Source organism: Diabrotica undecimpunctata, chromosome 4, assembly GCF_040954645.1.
Source record: "Diabrotica undecimpunctata isolate CICGRU chromosome 4, icDiaUnde3, whole genome shotgun sequence".
Taxonomy (NCBI): domain Eukaryota; kingdom Metazoa; phylum Arthropoda; class Insecta; order Coleoptera; family Chrysomelidae; genus Diabrotica; species Diabrotica undecimpunctata.
Window position 1 is genome coordinate 73,589,573 of NC_092806.1, and position 23,796 is coordinate 73,613,368.

Sequence of the window (23,796 nt, forward strand, 5' to 3'; positions counted from 1 at the left end):
CAAATCAGCATGTGATTATTTGTTGGCCTGCTGTGAATTATCAGGTCGAGTTTCTAGTACGGGGTATCTGTTCGAAATTTTCGTTATCAACTGATCTGCCATTATCTACGGTTTATTAAGCTCACGTTCGACTTTGCTTCTGATAGAATTGGGTCAAGCCTCTGAGATATGGTGGGTCTCTATAGGTGCTGCGAGTGCGAATACCCAGATAATCGCCCATTCGTAGAAGGCCGCGCCATATAGGAGAACTTATAAAACTCTCACAAGGGAAGCATTATTCTTATTATAGGAAATAAATTAATATTAAATTAAATTAACAGTAATGTAATTATTTTATCTCCTCACACTAGTTTTCTTCATTTTTTATAAAAAATAATTTTATTTAAAATAAATAAAAATTATTATTTATTGATTGTATAATTAAATGTTAGAAGTTTACTAAAAACTATAAGGCACAGTCGTCAACTGTATTTGTAAATGGAATATATGATAAAAATTGGAAACCGCTTTCACAGAAAGGACCCTGCAAGAAAAGAAAACATATAGTCAATTATCTAGTTTCCATACAGTAAAGTGAAATACTTTATTACAATAAAAATGGATATATATGTATATATATATATATATATATATATATATATATATATATATATAAAGTTAACTATTATATACAGGGTATTTAACGAGTTAATACCATTTTTATTTCGATATCGCTATGAAATAAACATCATGTATATTAAAAAGGAATACGTATTTAATGATTCATTTTACATAATAATGTAAACAATATGTTCTAGTTTTCAAAATAAGTTTAACAAAAATCATTGGGGAATACAGTGTAACTTGGATATTACGGCCTCGGTAGTTACGTGATCTCGGTTGTAACGTCAATTTTTAATAGGTTCGGCCAAAAACTAGTCTATAACATTATTAAAAACCCGGTTTTATCGGCTAAAAATAAAGTACTAAATCTTCCAGTAGGTTGTGATTTTTTATGTTATGAAGAATAAAGTGCAATGCGTTTCCGGCTTTGCGGCATTGTTCCTTCCAAGTATGTGAGAAATCCCGATTATCCCTTCTGTTTACAGTTATGTAACCTTGACAGTTCTTTGATTTCTTATTTATCAGTGCCATCCTAACAGTCAAATTTTCTGTTTCAGAACAGTCAGTTTAAGAAATTTTCGCTGCCGTGAAGGCTTTGCCTACTAAAGATAAAGTGCGTGTTATAATATCATTTGAAACTGGTCGTAAAATTGCTGATGTATGTCGGCAATTTGGACTTGTTAATTCGACTGTCGGCTCAACCTAAAAAACAAGGAAAAAAATTTTAAAGCCTTTAATGAGGAGGGAGAAAATGTTAAAAAAATTAGGAACTGCATTCGTGGTGATGTAGATTCAGCTCTACTCAAATGGTTCAAGCAGTGTCGCAGTTCTGATACTCCTGTGTCCGGGATACTTTTAAAGGAGAAAGCTACAGAGTTCGGAATACAGTTTGGTGAAGATTTTACATACTCTAACGGCTGGCTAGATCGGTTTAAAGACCGGCGCTCAATTTCCTTCGCGAAAATTGTTGGAGAGCCAAAATGTGTGGACGAGAACGTGACAGGTGATTGGTTACAAAACACATGGCCACAACTAAGGCAACCATACAAGGATGAAGATATCTTCAATGGCGATGAAACTGGTGTCTTTTACAAATTAACGCCAGACAAAACTTTAAATTTCAAAAATTAAAAATGTGTCGGTGGAAAATTAAAAAAAAAGTCCCGGCTTTTATTTGTGCAAACATGACAGGTGCAGAGAAAAGAAAGCTTTTTGTTATTGGGAAAAGTTTACATCCTAGACCTTTCAAAAGCATAAAATCACTGCCTGTAAACTACACAGCCAATAAAAAAGCATGGATGACTTTTGATATTTTTTAAGAAGAATTGAGAAAGTGGGACAAGGAACTCTCTCTTGGAAAAAAAAAAGAAAAATTCTTCTCTTTGTTGACAACTGTGCAGCCTATCCCAAACTTAATTTGACCTTGGACTAATATCAACCTAGTTTTCTTATCAGCCAAGTGCATGAGTGTCTTGCAGCCTATGAACCAAGGAGTCATAAGAAGTTTAAAGTGCCATTATCGGAAACAGGTTTTGAAAACGATGATTTTTTGTATTGAAAATGGGGAAACCGTGAACATTACCATCCTTGTTGCAGTTGAGTGCGGTTACGTCAATGACAATTTGTAAGTGCTTTCGTCACGCTAAATTGACTGTAGTTTCTCCCAATGTTCAGGATGTTGACGATGATGATGAAATGAATTTGTCAGAGTGGATACAAAAATTTAATGTAAACCAGAGAGAGTTTGGAACTGATCTTGACTCATACATTTCAGTAGACCATCAGGTAGAAAGTGATTTAACTTTATCACTTAAGTTTTAAGTGATAAAGAAATTGTGGAACACTACAGAAAAACTTTATTTTTCGGAAAGGGTTGTGAAGAAGAAAATAACTGACTTTTACAGCATTAGTCTAATTATACTAATTAATACTTATTAATTGTTAATTAATATTAGTCGTTAAAATTTCATTTTTTTCTATCTCTTTTATAACGTCACTCTGATATAGCGTCATTTTTTTACTGGAACCTTCAATGATGCTATAACCAAGTTCCACTGTATTCGTATATAGGGTGTGTACATATTTTTTAAATGTACAACAATATATTTTATTTTTTCAAAAGATTGCATTTACTATCATCATCATCCAGCCTCAAAAGTGCACTGCTAAACATAGGCCTCTTCCTAGTGTTTCCAACCCCGTATATTTTGCGCCATTCTCATCCAGTTTTTATTTTTTGTTCTTTAACATTTAACCTAACTTTTAAGCATTTACGATACTTTAACTTTATTTTAGAAAAACTGGAAAAGCTAGATACACGAATCACAAACTTGGAAAAGCGCGGACAAGGAGCGATTCCTAAAATCAAAAATGGCTAGACACCTAAGAATTTTAGAATGTAATGCCAATGGTCTTCTGAAACACCAACAAGAATTGCAAACTGTTCATAATATAGAAAAGATTTATATATGCCTTATCGCCGAAATACACTTCACTAAGACTCGTACATCAAGTTTAAAGGACATCGGGTATATCACACTATCCACCCAAAAAATACAGCGTATATAAATATATATATATATATATATATATATATATATATATATATATATATATATATATATATATATATATATATATATAATGAACCAGAAGTATTTGCTGACAACGTAAGGAAGTAAACGTTAAATAGTGGGTTTGCAGCAATAAAAATGAAATGTGTACTCTTTTAAATTTTTATTCCAAGCTTTCGGACATTGCTTATGTCCTTCATCAGGGAGCTACAAATGTGATTAAGAAATTGTTGGTGTTGGTATAATTAATTAAAAATTGTTTCTACTTACAAACTTAACGAGGTTGTATCAACAAAGATCTATTATAATATTGATAAAATTTATCATGGTCTCTCATCTATTTTAATATATAAAAACTATTTTTATGTTTAAAATTTTAAAAAAATTATTACTGTAAATACAAAAACACTTAATTATTCTAAATAAATACGTGACATTATTTTGACAAAATTCTTTTAAATGTCAATTGATAAATTGTTGTTTGTGTTATTATTACATTTATCTAGTAGTAACAAATAGGAGAACATTTCATTTAGATGGCCAATATCCGTTTTATGATTCATTGTATTATTATTTTGGCAAATGTAGGCCATTTCAAGAAAAAGTCTTTTGGTGATGTTACTTTCCTGTTCTACTACTTTGATGTTATTATAATCTATCAGATATTTAAATTATTGGTCATACCATAAATATTCGATGAAACTGAATTTAGTTAAAGAAATGAAAAATCGTGTCCTTAAAATCAGCGATACCGCTTTCCATACAAAAAATCTAAAAATCCTTTATAACCTATTCATTGAAAACTCATACCCAAGTATACTACTAAAGAAAATTTTATTTAACACTCCACAAAATTTAACTAGTCATTTAAGAAACGAAGAAAATCTGTCTGTATCACAAGATAGAATTGGACCTGTAGATCCTTTACCACAACAAACTACAATTAGATATGTATCTCTTCCATACATTAAAGACATTGGACAGAAACTAAGTAGAATTTTTTCATCAATTAATAATATCAAAATTGCACATAAAACGGTACTAACAGTTAACAAAGTTTTTTCTAAACTTAAAGACCAATCCGCACTCTTGTCTTTAACAGATGTTGTTTACTGTATACCGTGCGGATCATGTGAACAAGTATACTATGGTCAAACATCAAGATGCCTTAAAGATCGCATTACATCCCACAAGTCAGATAATAGACTGCATCCTGAAAAAACTGCATTGGGTGAACATGTATTTAAAAATGGGCATCAGATAGATTATAATAACATCAAAGTAGTAGAACAGGAAAGTAACATCACCAAAAGACTTTTTCTTGAAATGGCCTACATTTGCCAAAATAATAATACAATGAATCATAAAACGGATATTGGCCATCTAAATGAAATGTTCTCCTATTTGTTACTACTAGATAAATGTAATAATAACACAAACAACAATTTATCAATTGACATTTAAAAGAATTTTGTCAAAATAATGTCACGTATTTATTTAGAATAATTAAGTGTTTTTGTATTTCGGGTAATAATTTTTTTAAAATTTTAAACATAAAAATAGTTTTTATATATTAAAATAGATGAGAGACCATGATAAATTTTATCAATATTATAATAGATCTTTGTTGATACAACCTCGTTAAGTTTGTAAGTAGAAACAATTTTTAATTAATTATACCAACACCAACAATTTCTTAATCACATTTGTAGCTCCCTGATGAAGGACATAACCAATGTCCGAAAGCTTGGAATAAAAATTTAAAAGAGTACACATTTCATTTTTATTGCTGCAAACCCACTATTTAACGTTTACTTATATATATATATATATATATATATATATATATATATATATATATATATATATATATATATATATATATATATATATATATATCTCATTTGATTTCATGCGAACGAGCTGAATTTGGCAGTGAATGTCAATTTTGCGACCTCAAAAAGATGAAAAAGGTTTGCCACCCCCGGCTTCCCCCTAAAATGTCCCCTCGTATGGGGGGGCTGGGCAGAAATAATCGATTTATTAAGAATTTTTACGCCGTAGAAATAATGTTTCAAATAAAAAGTGTAGCTGAGATCATTTTGAACAAAAATTTTTATTAGCACTTTTAGCGTAGAATGAACCGTTCTCTCAGAAAACACCCTTGAAGTGACCGGCGATTTTGAATGTCGGTTATACGCGCGAAATCAATTTTAAATAAAATTTGTTTCAACTCAACGGTAAAAATGCGATATTTTTTGATCAGTCTCCTATCGACAAAAATCAAAAGGAGTGCAGCTTTCGTATGCAATTTTTATATTTTGTCGCAAATTAAGTCAGTTTTTACAAAGATGTTACATAAATAAACGTTGTGCGATTTTTGAAATCAATAAAATTTGTCACTTTCATTGACCGATCGTAATGGAATTTCCATTGCCTAATCTTAAAAACGAATAACATGATATTTCGATTTTGAGTTCTGCCAAAAAATATGAGGCATTTGAAATATGCTTTAAAAACGCAGAATTTAAACTTTTACATTACAAACGATCGCACGTCACAGAAAATGCCCCCACGAAGGCGGTATTGGGTAGAATTTGTAGCTGAAGTTCTGTAGCTTTGCAAAACGCTATAACTCGCTAAGGTTTGTTCCAATTGATTCATTATTGATGCCTTGTATTTCTCGTTTGAGATGTTGTGACGCATTGTTTAAACTTGTCTTGTCCTTGGGAGATCTGGTTTGTTGCCATTTGCGATGTAATTTTCTTTTTTCGGAAATCAAACTTCTGATTTCTTTCGGATATTTTTTTCCTTCTGACCTAATAGGGATGATTTGAGTATTGTTCCATGCTGCTTGCTGAATCTGTTTGGTAAGCAATTCAACTACTGCATATAACTGATTTTTAGTTTTCGAGTCTTCTAGTTCATTTTCTGAAGTTCTGTCCTTGTCACTAAGTGTAAGAAGAATGGGAAAATAATCCGAATTCCTATCCCAGGCCTCCTCGACGCTTAAGAAATTAGAGGCAATATTCTTAATTATGAAAAAGTCAATCAGGTCAGGGATTTTATTCTGCTCATTTGGCCAATAGGCTTTTCAGTCGATACTACTCTACAGTTTAAATTGTCAGCAGGCTTTTGCGAGCTCTCTTTCTTTGGTGGTGGTTAATCTTGATGCCCATTTAGTATGTTTCGCATTGTAATCACCTCCGATGATGGATCTACTTTCTTGGGAGTTTAAATATGTTGTGTACAAATCTGACTGTATTTTATGTTTTAGCGGGCAATACATAGGCAAAGCTACTAGGTTCTAGGTCTTAGTTTTGATTTTCACAGCCGTGGCTTGTATTTCTTCTGTTTGTCATCTCATCTCCTGATATTGTTGTATACTCTGTTTTATATATATATATATATATATATATATATATATATATATATACATATATATATATATATATATATACATATATATATATATATATATATATATATATATATATATATATATATATATATATATATATATATATATATATAAAACAGAGTATACAACAATATCAGGAGATGAGATGACAAACAGAAGAAATACAAGCCACGGCTGTGAAAATCAAAACTAAGACCTAGAACCTAGTAGCTTTGCCTATGTATTGCCCGCTAAAACATAAAATACAGTCAGATTTGTACACAACATATTTAAACTCCCAAGAAAGTAGATCCATCATCGGAGGTGATTACAATGCGAAACATACTATATGGGCATCAAGATTAACCACCACCAAAGAAAGAGAGCTCGCAAAAGCCTGCTGACAATTTAAACTGTAGAGTAGTATCGACTGAAAAGCCTATTGGCCAAATGAGCAGAATAAAATCCCTGACCTGATTGACTTTTTCATAATTAAGAATATTGCCTCTAATTTCTTAAGCGTCGAGGAGGCCTGGGATAGGAATTCGGATTATTTTCCCATTCTTCTTACACTTAGTGACAAGGATAGAACTTCAGAAAATGAACTAGAAGACTCGAAAACTAAAAATCAGTTATATGCAGTAGTTGAATTGCTTACCAAACAGATTCAGCAAGCAGCATGGAACAATACTCAAATCATCCCTATTAGGTCAGAAGGAAAAAAATATCCGAAAGAAATCAGAAGTTTGATTTCCGAAAAAAGAAAATTACATCGCAAATGGCAACAAACCAGATCTCCCAAGGACAAGACAAGTTTAAACAATGCGTCACAACATCTCAAACGAGAAATACAAGGCATCAATAATGAATCAATTGGAACAAACCTTAGCGAGTTAACAGCTGAAACAAGTAGTGAATATTCTCTCTGGAAGGCCAGCAAACGGCTCAAAATACCTATACTACATAACCCACCAATCAAAAACACTGATGGAAGCTGGGCTTGAATCTAATACCAAAAAGGCAAGTCGCTTTGCACAGAATCTCGAAACCACGTTCCAACTAAACAAAGGTAATGACTTGGTCAACGTGAATAGCATTGAACCAGATTTCTTGGAAATTAAACCTACTAATACCAAAGAAGTTGTGAAAGACAATATCGATCCCGAAAAAGCTCCAGGGTTCGATCTAACAACAGGCGAAAGATTAAAACCAAAGAAACCCATCACTAAGCTTACATACCTAGTTAATACCTATTACTGAAATTATTCTAATAAAAAGACTAAAGATCATGATCGAAGAAAAGAGATTAATTCCACCACATCAGTTTGGCTTTAGAGAGAGTCATTCAACGATAAATCAGGTACATACAATCACCAAAATCATTGAAAAGGCGCTAGAGAGAAAACAGATCTGTTCAGCTATTCTACTGTATGTGGCCCAAGCCTTCGATAAGGTATGGTATAAAGGCCTTATCCATAAATTGAATAGAACACTACCGAGGCAGTATTCACAATTATTAGAGTCGTACATAACTGACAGACACTTCAGAAGAAATCAGGAGGATACCTACACAGAGTTAAAGGAAATCAAGGGGGGAGTGCCGCAGGTGAGTGTGTTCACTGTTCCTCACTATAATATAATATCATATCTAATCATGACTGCAAAAGTTTTCCGTTAATAATTCTAATGTAAATCATGAGGAATATTTATCTATATCCATACTTACTGGATTGATGACACGACAATCTTTATTATTTTCGTTATATGATTCATACTTGTCTCCAATAACTACTAAATCAGGCAGAGGATACAACCTCATACAATAATCAAAATCCCATTGGACTGGTAATGCAGTTAAAGATAATGGGCACAAATGTCCTTGACTTATGATAGTTCGTCTCATCTGAAATATGAAAATGTATAAATATGAATCAAACTAACAACAAAATTATATAACTGCATTATGGCAATGAAAATATAATATTACAGTTTTTATATATTTTTTTAATTTCACATTTATATATGGTCCAGCATATGTTAAATACTAATAGAGGATAAGAAGAGAGATATGAAACACAAGAAATAAATGAAGAAGAAAATAACGAAAAACAGCGAATTATCGAGAAACTAAAGGAAGCAATCTGAGAGTTAAAAAATTAGAAAGCACCAGGTAGCGACAAACTAACAGCAGAAACGATAAAAGCATGGGATAAAAAGTAACAAAAATACTACTACAGATATATAAAATAGCTTGGTAGGAAGAAGTTCCAAAGAATTGGCAGATAGCATCGACAGTAACTATTTTTAAAAAGAGTGGCAGAAAAGACTGTCATAAGTACATGGTACAAGATACTAAACAAATGGATACAGCTAAAAATTTAAAAAAAAATTATACTCTAGTCATCAGTCGTCACTGAACCTCTAAAAATTAAACAAACAAGCTGAATTTTGCTAAGAATATCAATTTTGGGACCCCAAAAACCAGCAAAAACCTTTGCCCCTAGGGCTTTCCCCTAAAACGCCCCCTCGTGGGGGGAAAACGTAAAAATCGATTTATTAAGAATCTGTAAGCCGTAGAAAAAAATGTTTCAAATAAAAAATGTAGCTGAGAGAATTTTAAACAAAAATGTTGATTAGCACTTTTTGTACAGAACGAACCGTCCATTCAGAAACAAGGCTTGGAGCAACCGGCGATTTGCCTGTGTGCAGGACAAATCAATTTTAAATAAAATGTGTTTCAACTTAACGGTAAAAATTCGACAATGCGTTTTAAAGGTGCAGCTTTCGTATGCACTTTTTGTATTTTGCCGAAAATAAAGTCAGTTTTTATAAAGGTGTTAAATAAAGGAACGTTGCGAGATTTTATTACTTTCATTGTTCGGTCACTATAGAATTTCCATTACTAGAGCCTAAGCTTCAAAACCTACAATATAAAATTTCGTATGCGTTTTGACAACAAACGTGAGGCATTTGAAATATGTATGCCTACAACACGTTGAATATACATTTTCACATTACAAACGATTTAAAACGTTTAAAACTACTTCTTTTCAATTACACAAGTACGTTTTGCAAAGCTACAGAACTTCAGCTCTGTATAGAATTCTACCCAATACCGCCTTCGTGGGGGCATTTTCTGTAACGTGCGATCATTTGTAATGAAAAAGTTTAAATACTGCGTTAAAGCATATTTGAAATGCCAGAATTCTCATATTTTTTGCCAGAACTCAAAATCGAAATTTCATGTTATTCGTTTTTAAGAGTAGGCAATGGAAATTCCACTACGATCGGTCAATGAAAGTGACAAATTTTATTGATTTTAAAAATCGCACAACGTTTATTTATTTAACATCTTTGTAAAAACTGACTTCATTTGCGACAAAATATAAAAATTGCATACGAAAGCTGCACTCCTTTTGATTTTTGTCGATAGGAGACTGATCAAAAAACATCGCATTTTTACCGTCGCGTCGAGTTGAAACAAATTTTATTTAAAATTAATTTCGCGCGCATAACTGACATTCAAAAATCGCCGGTCAATTCAAGCGTTGTTTCTGAGAGAACGGCTTTATATCGCCGAAAATGAATGAGTTGAAATAATAAAAAAGGGGAAATTCAACGTTGCCAAACTTATTGTTTTTATTTGACCTGTTGTCTTTTTAGCATTTGACCAAGGTTCTAAGATAATCAAATTTGGGCGAAATGGATTTAAATGGCAGCTTACTGTTTTTTATTGGGAATATGCCACAATTTTACTTTACAATAAGTGTAATATAATATTTTGATTTCCACTTCGGAAATCGTTTTATATAAATAAAATTTATTAATGTTTCGTATTTTAAGTACGATTTCCGAATTAAAAATCTAAACATCAAAATAAGCTTATTTTTAAAGTCACATTGTGCCTTATTCCTATTAAAAATAATAAACTGCATATGATGCCACAATAAAATGTTCTTCATACAAAATTATTTGGCAACGTCTCGTTTCCCGATCTCTCGATTCGTCACAGCACCGAATCAAAGTAAGGACAGAGGTAACGAGTAGAGGTGGGGCTTTAAATTTTTTATCGTAAACCGATTTTCGTAAGCAAATTACTATGATTGTTTAACAGTAGTTTCAAGTAAGAGAGTACCTACATAAACAAACATAATGGTTATTATCGTTTATACACAATATTTATTGAAGTGAAAGAAACTAATGAAGGATATATTTATTATAACTTGAAAAATAAACTAAACAACTACTGAACAATCACTGAACTACCCTTCAAGTATTTTTGGCCACTCATTGTACTTGTTATTTCTTTAAAAGGCCGTAAAATTTGGGAAAGTTGAGAACAAATAATCCAGTCTTCGTTATTTAGATGTGGTCTAAGTCTAAGTCTGTATTAACTAATACCAATGTGAAACGGATTGCCTCTTCTAACTCGGTCATTCTTTTTAACATGTAATAGGTGAAGTTCTACCTAGTTTCCACGTCTTGGATTGGCCGTTTGGGAACTTTGTTATGTTGTAATTGATACTTTAAAAGCCTTTCTGAAGATAAGGTACTTTTTTGAAACGTGTTTTTTGCCGAATTGTCGAAAAAAAGACTTTTTATTTTATTTATTTCTACACGACAGCATTTAAGTGCGTCCTCCACCAATAAATTTAACGTATGAGCAAAACAATTTAAATGTTTTCATTCCAAAACATCTTTAATAGCTTTGGCCATATTTGAGGCATTATCAATTACTGCAAAATTTACTTTTCGTTTTAGACCCCACTGATTAATAATTTCACTAATTTCAAAAGCGATGTTTTCTGAATTATGGTTTCCAGAAAAATGGCAGCAGCCTAATAAAACCGTTTTAAATTCTATATTTTCGGTTAAATATTGTCCTGTTAATGCGATGTAACTCTCAGTTACTCCATATGTCCAGAGGTCAGTAGTAATACAGATATTTTCTACTTCTTTAACAACTTGTGATCTAATAATTTGCTCAGTTTTGATATAACATTCCTGAAGTAATGAACCTGACGTAATGAACAAGTTTTTCTTGTTGAAGGTTTATATCCAGGAATCCACCCTGCAAACTTTTTAAAAGCTCGTTCTTCAACTATGGAAAACGGATGAAACGAGTCTTTGCATAGGTTTAGTAAATCCATATCTATTTGTTTCTTTTGTTCTAAACTAATATTTTTATTAATGGAAGTATCCATCACCTTTTGACGCTTGGGTGGTGGTATGTCAGTACATGTAGTAGAAGTAGTCGAAACGGACAGAAATGCGCCAGGAGAAGTTTCAATCATTGCAATATTCAGAAAGCGGACCATAAAAGCTGCATCTTCTACAAATGTGCATTTTTTGAAAATAAAATTATTATTCTTATACTAGGTCAATAATTGACTAAGAAAAATAATTCTTAATTGAATATTTACAATAAATATATCCTTTGACGAACTATCAATAAAGATTTGAAATCGAAAATGCAGATCAATCGTAAATCGAAACTCATTCATTAATCAGAATACCTAGTTATAAAAAACAAAAGAAAGAGTTAAGAACCTGGTTACTTCTATAAAAAAAGAAAAAGAAGATTGTACTAGTGAAAATAAACCAGTACAAGAAAAAGAAACTGATAAAGATGACTTAAGTCCATGGTGCATTTTTGATGAATTAATTGGACATGACTCATCTAAACATACACCTGTATCGAGAGATATAAAAGAGTCGACATGTATTTGTCTGATGATATTACCCACAAAAAATTTCGAACGGAGATTGGAACTGTCCATTACAGTGGTGGAAAAACCATCGCCATGTATATCCTAACTTAACCACTATATTCATAAAATATTGTAGTATTGTAACTAAATCTGTTCCTTGTGAACACATGTTCAAAATCTGGTTTAATTTTAAATAAAAGAAGAACACAGTTAACAAGAAAAATGGAAAAACTTATGTTTTTAAATGTCAATTTAGACGATTCACGATTTAATAATGTGTAATGTAAATGTAAGTACTATTTGTATTGTTTAATTTATTTTTCAAGTTATAATAAATATATCCTTCGTTAGTTTCTTTCAATATAATAGCCAATATGTTTGTTTGTGTACTCGCTTATTTGAAACTACTGGTAAACAATCAACAATCAACAATATCTCTGATCGGAACTAATCGTCTCACTAATGGTCAATGGACGTCAATCTGAAATATGGAGGAGAGACCAAGGGGAAATATGATTGTTATCTTTGTATATTCGCTGAAAATATGATTTTATATCTGTGTTAGATATCCTGTTAAATTTTACCATACCGACCATAAACTTTTACCTACACTGTATAATTTATACATCTTGTTAAGGTTTTTGATAAAATACAAAGAGAAATATTATAAGAGAAATGTTAGACACTATTGAAGAAAGAAAGAAGCAGTAATAAAATGATAACAATGAAGAAAGTACAAAAAACAATGACAATCGTGTTATCAGTCACAACAAACAATCAGAAGTATTTTCAACGAAATAATGTCTGAGAATAAAGTATGAGGTCTAAGCCCAACATTGTTCACAATATATATATGGATGAAATAATAAAGAAACGAACATTAAAAATAAGAAACATGCATGTGAGATATATAAACTGATAAGGGGTAGACATTTCGGAAGAAGCATTTGCAGACGATATAATGGTTCTAACAGAAAATGAGAAAAAGTTACAGAAAAACTTGAATATATGGAACGAGATTTTAAACAAGACAAAATTCAAAAAGAAATTTCTTCACATTTTAAGACAAAATGTGAAGAAAAGAAGAAAGCCTTTTTACAATACAGAACACAACAGGTATACAACCACTATAAACGAATCAGAAATGAAACGAATACTATAGTTAGACAAATAAAAAAGGAACACTAGCAGAGTTTCTCAAAACAGATGGAACACGACTTCTACGGAACACAAAAAGAAATATGGAAAACGATCAGAGGACAAAGAAAAGAGATGAACGAACTAATAAAAACGAAACACATTCAGAAGGAAACATGGGTAGACTACTTTCGATACCTATTTGCTAAAGGTGACGATAATGAACCACCAACACCAGAGGTGACGACAAACGAAGAAATAAATATTGAAGAGGAAGAGGTAAAGGAAGCATTAAGGAAATTAAAAAATAGAAAATCACCAGGAAAGGACAGAATACCGAACGAACTCCTAAAGTACGGAGGACCAGATCTGACCAAACAACTATTAAAACTAATCCAAAAAATAATAGAACAAAACAGAATTCCTCAAGAATGGAGATCAAGCATCCTAATACCTCTTTTTAAAAAGGGAGACAAATCGGACCCGGAAAATTACAGAGGAATTAATTTATTAACACAACACTAAAATTAACAACCAAAGTGATAACAAATAAACTGAATGAAATTATAATACTAGCAGAAGAACAACAAGGTTTTAGGTCGGGAAGATCATGCACAGACGCTATATTTATAATGAGGCAAGTGCAAGAGAAATCATTAGAATACAACAAACCGACATATCTATGTTACGTCTTACGAAGGCATTTGACCGGGTAAAATTAAAAGACGTTATCCACTTACTGTACGCATGAGAGATACCTCTAGGAATAATTAAAACGATCGAAAATATCTACCAAAACAACACAATAAAAGTCAAAGTAGAAGAATAACTAACCGACCCTATTGAAGCTGGCAATGGGATAAGACAGGGAGATTCCCTGAGTCGTCTATTGTTCAATCTGATTATGGATGAAATAATAAAAAAAGTAAGAACTAAAAAAGGATACCAAATGGGAGAAAAACAACTTAAAATAATCTGCTATGCAGACGACGTAATACTACTCTCTCAAAGTGAAGATGATTTATAACGTATGCTGCACAAATTTAATATAACCGCCAGAAAATTTTACCATGTTAATTTCCCCAAAAAAGATAAAATGCATGGTTACAACAGCAAATTTACTAAGATGTAAATTGGAGCTGGAAGGTCAGATAATAATAGAACAAGTGATGGAGTTTAAATATCTAGGCGTCACATTATCTAGCTACGGAAAGCTCGAAACTGAAGTGGAAGATCAAGTGAATAGAGCAAACAACCGCAGGCTGCCTAAATGAAACAATATGGAGAAATAAAAATATCGAGAAAGAAACGAAAGGCAGAATTTACAAAACAGTCATAACGACATACCAATAATGACATACGCGGCAGAAACAAGACCTGACACAGAGAGGACAAAAAGGACGTTAGAAACAGCAGAGATGAAAACACTTAGAAAAATTGATGGTAAGACACTATGGGGCAGAGCTAGAAGTACAGATATACGACGTAGATGCAAGGTGGAGAACATCAAGAACTGGATAAGAAATAGAAGAGTAGAATGGAACGATCATATAAGCCGAATGACAACAAATAGAGTAGTAAAGACGGCAAGAGACAGTTTCCCAATATGAAGACAATGAAAACGATGGAACGACAACTTACTGAAGGCACATTGAAAAACAGACAGAGTCATGTCTATATATAAAAAAAAGAAGAAAAAAAGATTTTAAACGAATATGGAATGACAAAAACAAAAATAAAACTAAAGCTATGACACTAACAGACAAACCGGGGAAGTTAGATATGAAAATAGAAGGAATAGAAATAGAACAAGTAAGAAATAATCAATATCTAGGAGAGGATATAGAAGAGAGTGGAAAACATGATAGAGAGATGAATTATATAGAATACAAAAAACTCTAAGCCTCTATCATGCAATGAATAACAAATTTATAAGCAAGAGAACAATTTCATTAAAAACAAAAATACTTAAATGTGTTCAAATCAATATATAGACCTGTATTAACTTTTGGATACGAATTACCGATATTAAGAGAAGAGAGACAAAAAAGTAAAATACAGGCTGTAGAAGACAAAAGCTGGAAGTCTTCGAACGAAAAGTCTCAAGGAAGATATTTGGTTCTATTAACGAAAACAGAGTATGGAGATCCAGGTACAACCATGAACTCTTAATTGTTCAAAGAAGCACCGATCTCAGAGACTTCGATGGGCTGGTCATGTAGTGAGAATGGAGACCGACAGATTGTTAAAAAGAGCTCTAGATATTAAAATTCAGGGCGCAAGACCCAAAGGAAGGCCACGGAAACGTTGGGAGGATAAAGTGGCAGCGGACGCGCAAAATTTGCTAGACGTGAAGAAGATCGGCAAGGTTGGAGGCATTGTTTGGAGGAGGGCAGGGCTCGATTTGGGCTTTAGCACCATTGGTGCTATAACCGATGATCGGACACTCTTATAGGGTATAAGGAATAAGAAAAGAAGAAAAAGAAGAAGCAATTCTAATTATATTCAAAAATGATCCCAGAACGCATAAGTCCGAAGAATTTCTCAGAAAAGAAGGGTGCACGCAGTAATGACCAACTGGGTTGCAAAATCAAACTATCAGACAATCAGAGTTTTCAGATTCCAAGGTTGAAAATTCTGGAATAATTTCCTTTCCATATACCTACGTTCAATGCAAATTGTTACAGCGGATCGAAAGCAATTGGAACCTGTGAAATAGCTTTTAGACCTGAACCGATCTTTTTTTAAAAATGCATCTCACTGAGCTAGATTATATCCAATTTGCTTATTAATATCAGTAATAGATACTCCACTCAAGTATTTTCCTATATATTCATTTTTTCTTCGGAAATTTAAATCATATAGCACATATTATGTTATAGCATTTCTGACATTCAATGCTTTTTTCCTGTTACTATGTTATCTTGATATTCAGTATAATTGTATAATGGCCTCCGGTTAACTATTAAGGCTTCGACACACCTATCATACCGCCTTCCGATCCTACTACTATCATACGGCAGGACGACTGTATGACAGGGAAATTGACTGTATATTGTAAATGCTGCAGGCCACACCTTTCTGTCGCATGACCAATCCTGCTTCCACCCATCTCCGATCATGCACCGACACTGCAGGCTATTGGTATTCCTGCTGTGGTACGCTTGTCGTTTAATGTTCATTTTTGCACGGTGTTGTTTTTTTTTTAATTGAGATTACGGTGTCATGATAATAAATTCCTTTTATCTTTTTAAAACTACATAGTTTATTCAAATGTAATAGAAAAAGATTTTTATGAAAGAAACTTAAATAATAATAAAATAAAAATGTTTTCAATTTATAAAATACAATTTTACTTCATTTATACGTAGCCCGCAAAATGACCAGAAAAAACCTCTGCTCTATTCCTAAGCTGACATAAAATAAGAATATTCAAAATATAAAGTATAACCTAACAAGAATCTTACCTAATACAGAACTATATAATAATAATAATAATAATACTGTACATACTGTACTGAACACGACGGGGAACTAATATCGGAAGGACTGAAAACAGAATTGCACCCTGGGAAAAAAGACTGCTGAGTAAAATTGAATTATTGCGCAGGGATATTGGACAAATTACAGAATACATCCGAGGAGTAAGAAGTCGAAAAGTAATTAAAAGAACTGAAGAAATAATTCTGAACACTTCAAGACACTCACAACATGATCCAGAAAACAACACAGCTCAACACTGCCTGTACACATTAAAACAAAAACTTTCCGTTTATTCAGGTCGCCTAAGGAGATACAAAGTTAGTAACAACCGTAAATGCGACAATATACTTTTTGAGAATGCAGAGAAGGCTTTCTATAGAAAACTAGATTCCACCGTAGAAAATGTAAATAAATCCTACCCAAGCCAAGAAGAAATTCATGAGTTTTGGGGAAACCAACTTTCGACGCCAGCTACTCATAACAACAATGCTGGATGGATTGAACAAACGACGAACAACTGTCAACACTACAGTAATATTCCTTATGAACCTTTCACCACTGAAGAAGTCTCGAAGATTATCAAAGAGCTTTATAACTGGAAATCTCCTGGACCAGACGGAGTTCAAAACTTCTGGCTAAAGAAGTTTTGGAGTGTTCATGAGCTTTTAACAGCATTTATTAATAATATTATTTCTAATTCACAGGAAATACCATCATTTCTTACTCAAGGAACCACTTATCTAATACCGAAGGATCAAAGCAACACCCAAGATCCAGCAAAGTACCGCCCAATTACTTGTCTTCCAACTTTGTACAAATTGGTCACATCCTGTGTGGCCCGGCGTATCTACCAACATTGTGCTCTGAACAATATCATAGAGCCTCAACAGAAAGGATGCGCTAAGGGCTCCATGGGCTGCAAAGAACAACTTATTATCGACTCAGTCATTTCTAACCAGGCATACACCAAAAAAAGAAACCTTTTTACTGCCTTCATTGACTACAAGAAGTAGTCTTGATTCAGTGCCGCATGAATGGCTTATAGATATATTGAAAATATATAAAGTCGATGATAATCTCGTGACCTTTTTGAAACATATAATGGCAGACTGGAAGACTAAAATTCACCTTCAAATACCGGGTGAAATTAATATCGAAACTGAAGATATCACTATTAACCGGGGGCTTTTCCAGGGGGACTCGTTGAGTCCACTTTGGTTTTGCCTAGCAATGAACCCACTATCTCAGTTGCTGAACTCTACTGACTCAGGTTTTAGCATCAAAAATAACAACACTGTTGTAGCGAAGCTTAATCATCTGTTGTATATGGATGATTTAAAATTAATGGCTTCCACTCGAAACCACCTAGATGAGATGCTAAAAACTGTAGAAAATTTCTCAAATGATATCAGTATGAATTTTGGACTAGACAAGTGCCGTATACTAAATATAGTCAGAGGAAAGGTTCAGCCCGGAGGTTTCGATATGCAAGATGGCCAAAATATCGAGGCAATGGGTTAAAATGATATGTACAAATATCTCGGAGTAAAACAAGCGCGGAAAATTGACCATAAACAAATGAAAACTGAACTAACTTCGGAGTTCGTACGAAGAGTAAGACAACTAAATCGGTCATATCTTAATAGTAAAAATTTGTTTAAGGCATTAAATACGTACGCCTGTTCCGCGTTGAGCTACTCATTTGGTATTATAAAGTGGTCAAAAACGGATATAGAGGGTCTTCAGCGGAAAGTAAGAACACTTCTCACAAAGGCGCAAAAACATCATCCACGCAGCGCAGAGCAATTGGATAAACAAATTGCTAATTTAAGAACTTATTTTCAGGTACAGGCTGAGACATCTACTTTACATCGAGCAATTTGCACAGTAGATGATACGACGCCGATTAAACTGAGGGAAGAAGAAATGCGCATAAACCACATGACTAAGCAAGACAAAATGCGCACCTGGATGAGTAAACCTCTGCATGGGCGACATCTTAATGAGATCAGCCAAGAATATGTCGACAATACAGCGTCGAACTATTGGTTGACATCAGGAAAGATGTTTCCCGAGACTGAGGGTTTCCTACTTGCCATTCAGGATCAGGTTATTCCAACTAAAAATTACCTGAAATATATTGTTAAAGATCCTCAAGTCCAAAATGACAAATGCCGATATGGATGCCAAGCCCAAGAAACCATCCAACATCTTACCGGCGGCTGCCAAGCATTTGTCGGTAGTGATTATAAAGAACGTCATGACTCAGTAGGAAAGATTATCCACCAAGAACTAGCTGACAAACTGGGACTTCTCCAAACCGACCATCTTCCTTATTATCAATACGTCCCTGATAGAATGCTTGAAAATGACAACTACAAGCTATACTGGGACCGCACTGTGCTTACAGACCAACCAGTGGCCCATAATAGACCCGATCTCATACTAGTTAATAAAATTACTAGACAAACAACACTTATTGATGTGGCGATACCCAACACCAATAATTTACGTGTTAAATACAACGAAAAGATCGCCAAGTACAGAGATCTAGAAATACAAATCAGGAGACAATGGAGAATGGAAAGTACCCAGACGATACCTATTATTCTTTCTACCACTGGAGTCATCCCGAAGAGCCTCCTAGAAAGCATAAAAAAGCTGGGTCTAAATGAACATCTATATAAGATTATGCAGAAAGCTGTGTTACTTTCGATGTCCAGATGCGTACGAAAATTTTTGGGAGATACACCGAGATACCAAGTCACCTAGGACTCGATAACATGGAAAGAGTCCCACCAGAGCTCAATCCTTTTGATACCGTAGGTATCTGGGATGAGTGAATTTTCCCCTTAGAGGGAATGTGATCCGTATGGCTAAATCTGTACATTAAAAATATTGCCAAATGGTGTTGTAATTAGAGCTTCTCTATCCAAACAGATAGCTACACTAGTTAAATCACTGTTATTGAAATGTTTCAACATTACACATAGAGTATCTTCCACGATCGACTGCTAAGATAGACTAATGCAAAATCGGAAAAGAGTCTGAAGCGAGCATGGCATGTGTACTTATTCCTATCCGATCACCGACCAGATTTTGCATAAATCGGACCTAAGTATGTTCGGAAGGCCGCATAACAGGTGTGACCAAGCCTTTATCCGGAGGTTTATCCAACAGATAAAAAAAGTAGCGTCTTCTTAGTCGGGCATAAACTTATCTGAGGTAAAATATCAAATATGTATCTGCCAAATAAAGTAACCGATAAGAATATATCTGGAAAATAAGTTGTATTTGTAGCAGTTTGTTGTATGTTGTAGGTTATCGAGAAAATAAAAATATAATCTAAATATTGTTTTTAAGTGTTTATTGTGAATGAGAGACTTATGTCACCGGTATTAAAAGATTTAGATTTCTTTAACAAAATCGAAGTGTATGATGTTTATGAACTTAGTGCGAGAATATAATATTCGAGAGTGCATAGACCATTTTAATTTTTGGAATGATAATGGTAAAGACTTTTTTAACAGGTATAGAATACACAGACAGTGATGCTGGTACTTGAAACAATTAAGGATCAAATTTCAAATGAGACTGACAGAAGTTTGGACCGAGCAGTATTTTGAGAATATATTGTAAATAGTTGTTAATAAAAGAATTCTACCTTTTTTTCTTCACTTCTATTTTTACTTTGTCTAGACATTATATTTAAGTAAATGTTTTCATAATCTGGAAAGTTAAAATAAAAAATGGATTAATCAACGTTTTCCAAGAGATATTGGTGCTATTGATTAAAGAGTATTCGTGAAATTGAAAAGGTTTTCTTGCCAAGTAGTATAAGATTTCAAAATGAACAATATGAACATAGTAGACAGAATTATATATCGTTATTAAGTATCCAAAATATCCAGGGTTGTATTATGAAATTCCCAAAATTTACAATAAATATTCTATAGAATATAATGGAAGATTGATTTTAAATTCTGACAATTTCGTGATACTTCCTGGATATATTTTAAATACTTAGTGAAATCTTTTATAACAAGTATAGATAATTCTGTATTACCGATAAGATGTTTAAATAGAGATCATAAAAATGGGTTGTTACTTGTGATATTCTGTTTATATTGAAAACAGATATGTAACAGAACTTTTTACCCTGTAAGTGGCTGTAAAGTTGAATATATTCAATTATTCTAACCAATAGCAATATTCTATATAACGAGAAATCAAAATGAAGACAATTTTGGAAATGAATTGCTAAATGAAGACATTATTGAACTTCCTGAAGTAGAAGATGTTTGAGCTAACCTTATACACTAATTTTGTGTTATTGGGAAATCTCAGAAGAACCGTTATAATACATGTACTATTTTTTATTTTTTATTAAATTTTTCTTTACATAATTTAATTTTTAAATTTAATTACAATTTCTTTTCTAACACTAAAATGAGATTTATATTACTTATTTATTCGTACAACCACATATTGTACAATCAATGAAATTTGAATGCGTTCCGAAATAAATTTTACTTTTATCCGGCATCTTTCTATCCTCTAGATATCTGGAAGATAGGATATTTATCTGGAGGTGAAAAGACCGGCCCGTAGAAGAGTTAAAATTTAAAAGGAGATAAATATAGTAACAATTATATCTTACTTACAGATTCAGAAAGTTCTTCCTTCTTAGGTTTGTGTAGAGTACCTTGCAAAAACTTTGGCATAAGATCTGCTCTAAATACTACAATTTCTCTAGTACAGTACTGGATTCTACAAGGATTTGTTGTAAATGTAGCTTTAGGCAATAGTTTCTTGAAATCGGTCGTTACATAATCTGGTAGGGCAAATCTAAAATAAACCTCTAAATATATACAGTGTAGGTAAAAGTTAACGGTCGGTATGGACCTTACGTGAGATGGAATGAGAAACACCTTTTTAGAGAGAGGTATATTAGGTCCGCCCTTTATGTCGTCGAAAATGCATTAGTGGAAATAATAAAAGAAAGGAAGTTCAACGTTGCCAAACTTATTGGTTTTATTTGACCTGTTGTCTTTTTAGCATTTGAACAACGTTCCAAGATAATCAAATTTGGGCGAATTGATTTAAATGGCAGCTTACTGTTTTTTTATTGGGAATATGCCACAATTTTACTTTACAATAAGTTTAATTTAACATTTTGATTTCCACTTCGGAAATCGGTTTATTTAAATAAAATTTATTACACTACTGTTTAAATTTAAAGTAATTCCAAACAATTAGAAATTCTAAACCAAATTCTTAGGTAATTAAATGTTCAAACACCACCAAAATGTAACGAACAGTAACGAATATATTATTTTAGGTTATAACTAGATAATGTATCCTCGAATGTTATTAACATGCTAATATAGGTATTTTTTAGTTACTTCTTCTAATACTGGTAACCAAATCCTACTAGATTCTATTGAAGAATTGGTTATTTGCATAAATATGAAAATTATGTTCTTAAACTGTTTTCTTGTAGAATGTTTAAGTTAAACCACAATTAATTGTAATAAAAATTACATTTTAAGTTTGTGTTTGAAGTTTCGCTTTCCACTCCCGAAATCGTTTTCAAAGACGATTATTTTTAAAGAGGATGTTTAACTCTTATAACATAGGTTTTTGCCTCGAGGCCAAGTAAAACCCCTGTCAAATTTGTATAATAAAGCGTCAATTAATAAACACCCACATTTTAAATATTGTTCTTATTTTTTAAAATATTTTTTTTTTGAAAACGATTTCCGAGTCGGAGTGGAGATCGAAACGTAAAAAACAAAAATATAAAATGCAGTTTTTATTACAATCAATAATTGTGGTTTAATCCCATAAAAATACAGTATGGAAATAACCTCTAAAATTATTTGCGGGTCTATCAATTTCATTATATTTAAAAGTTTCTTTTTGAGAACAATTTCTAATCTTGAAGTCGAAACGTCAAAAACATAATGTAAATTTAATTAAATTTATGAAGTGTACTGGATAAATTTCTTACTCCAGTTGTAGCAAACAATTTCTAATTTCATAAGATTTACCGAGATAACTTTCTCCGAGCAAATTCCAAAGAAATGGCAGGTATAAAGCATTCAAAAGCTGTTTTTAGCCATTGAAAATTGGTACCTAGAAAATCCCCGGTTAGGAATCACTCAAAAGGGGGTTTTAACTACCTAATAGAAATTTCGAAGAAATTTCCCCTGACCCCTGATAGGTGAGGCAGTGATAATGTGAAAGTAGTCACGTAGTCAGTGTCACATTGTGTCCCAGGTTAGCTGGTCGCGTCTTGGTCAGAGTGTTAAACTCTCGCATATTAGTCAGTGTCAGTTTAGTATTCGATCAAAGGGTCGACTCATTTCTGGTTTAAGAGCTTTAGATTCTCGCGTATTGGGTATACATAGTTATTCTTATGTAGCTTATAGTTTAAAGGCTGCATGTTTCACAAACGCTCATTATCAATCAAGTATAATACTAAAGAAAACATCCTTGGTTCACGTGACAATTTTATTAGTAACTTATTTTAACTGTAACAGTGCTTTCGTGTTTGTTTCGCGGACTCGTGTAAATTGGACAGTGATCGGCGGTTAAGATATAAAAACTTTGCCCTGAAACTTTGACTAGATCGTAACTTAGTTGTGGTAACAAAGTTAATCATTAAATTACGTATTGTTTAATGCTTGTGTTCTTATTTCCCACGTTGGTGGGTGGTTCTTGGACAACTGAGTTGCTTTCATCAAGTCCTCGTAGACACATCGTCTCAGGACCAGCAACTTCACGTGGAGTCATACGTCGCCATGTTACCAAATCCACTGGTAACTTTAACATCATAATATTTACCGCCATATAATGTAAACTAAATTTAAAAAAACAATTTTTA

At 32.8% G+C, this 23,796-nt stretch overlaps 1 protein-coding gene across 2 annotated transcripts in view; it reads right to left on the reverse strand.

Annotated features, from left to right (window-relative positions):
- Positions 1–376: 376 nt before the first annotated feature.
- The window catches only part of PolE2 (DNA polymerase epsilon subunit 2), a 45,681-nt gene continuing 22,261 nt past the window's right edge, over positions 377–23,796 (reverse strand). The window contains exons 6-8 of one of the 2 annotated variants that reach the window (XM_072529744.1): positions 21,572–21,755; positions 8,303–8,479; positions 377–523 (exon numbers count right to left, since the gene is read on the reverse strand). In XM_072529744.1, coding sequence (XP_072385845.1) covers positions 446–523; positions 8,303–8,479; positions 21,572–21,755 — 439 coding nt within the window. In that variant the 3' untranslated portion in view covers positions 377–445. Of the gene's footprint in view, positions 524–898; positions 1,306–8,302; positions 8,480–21,571; positions 21,756–23,796 lie in introns of those variants that run through there. The other variant, XM_072529743.1, reaches the window with a different exon arrangement.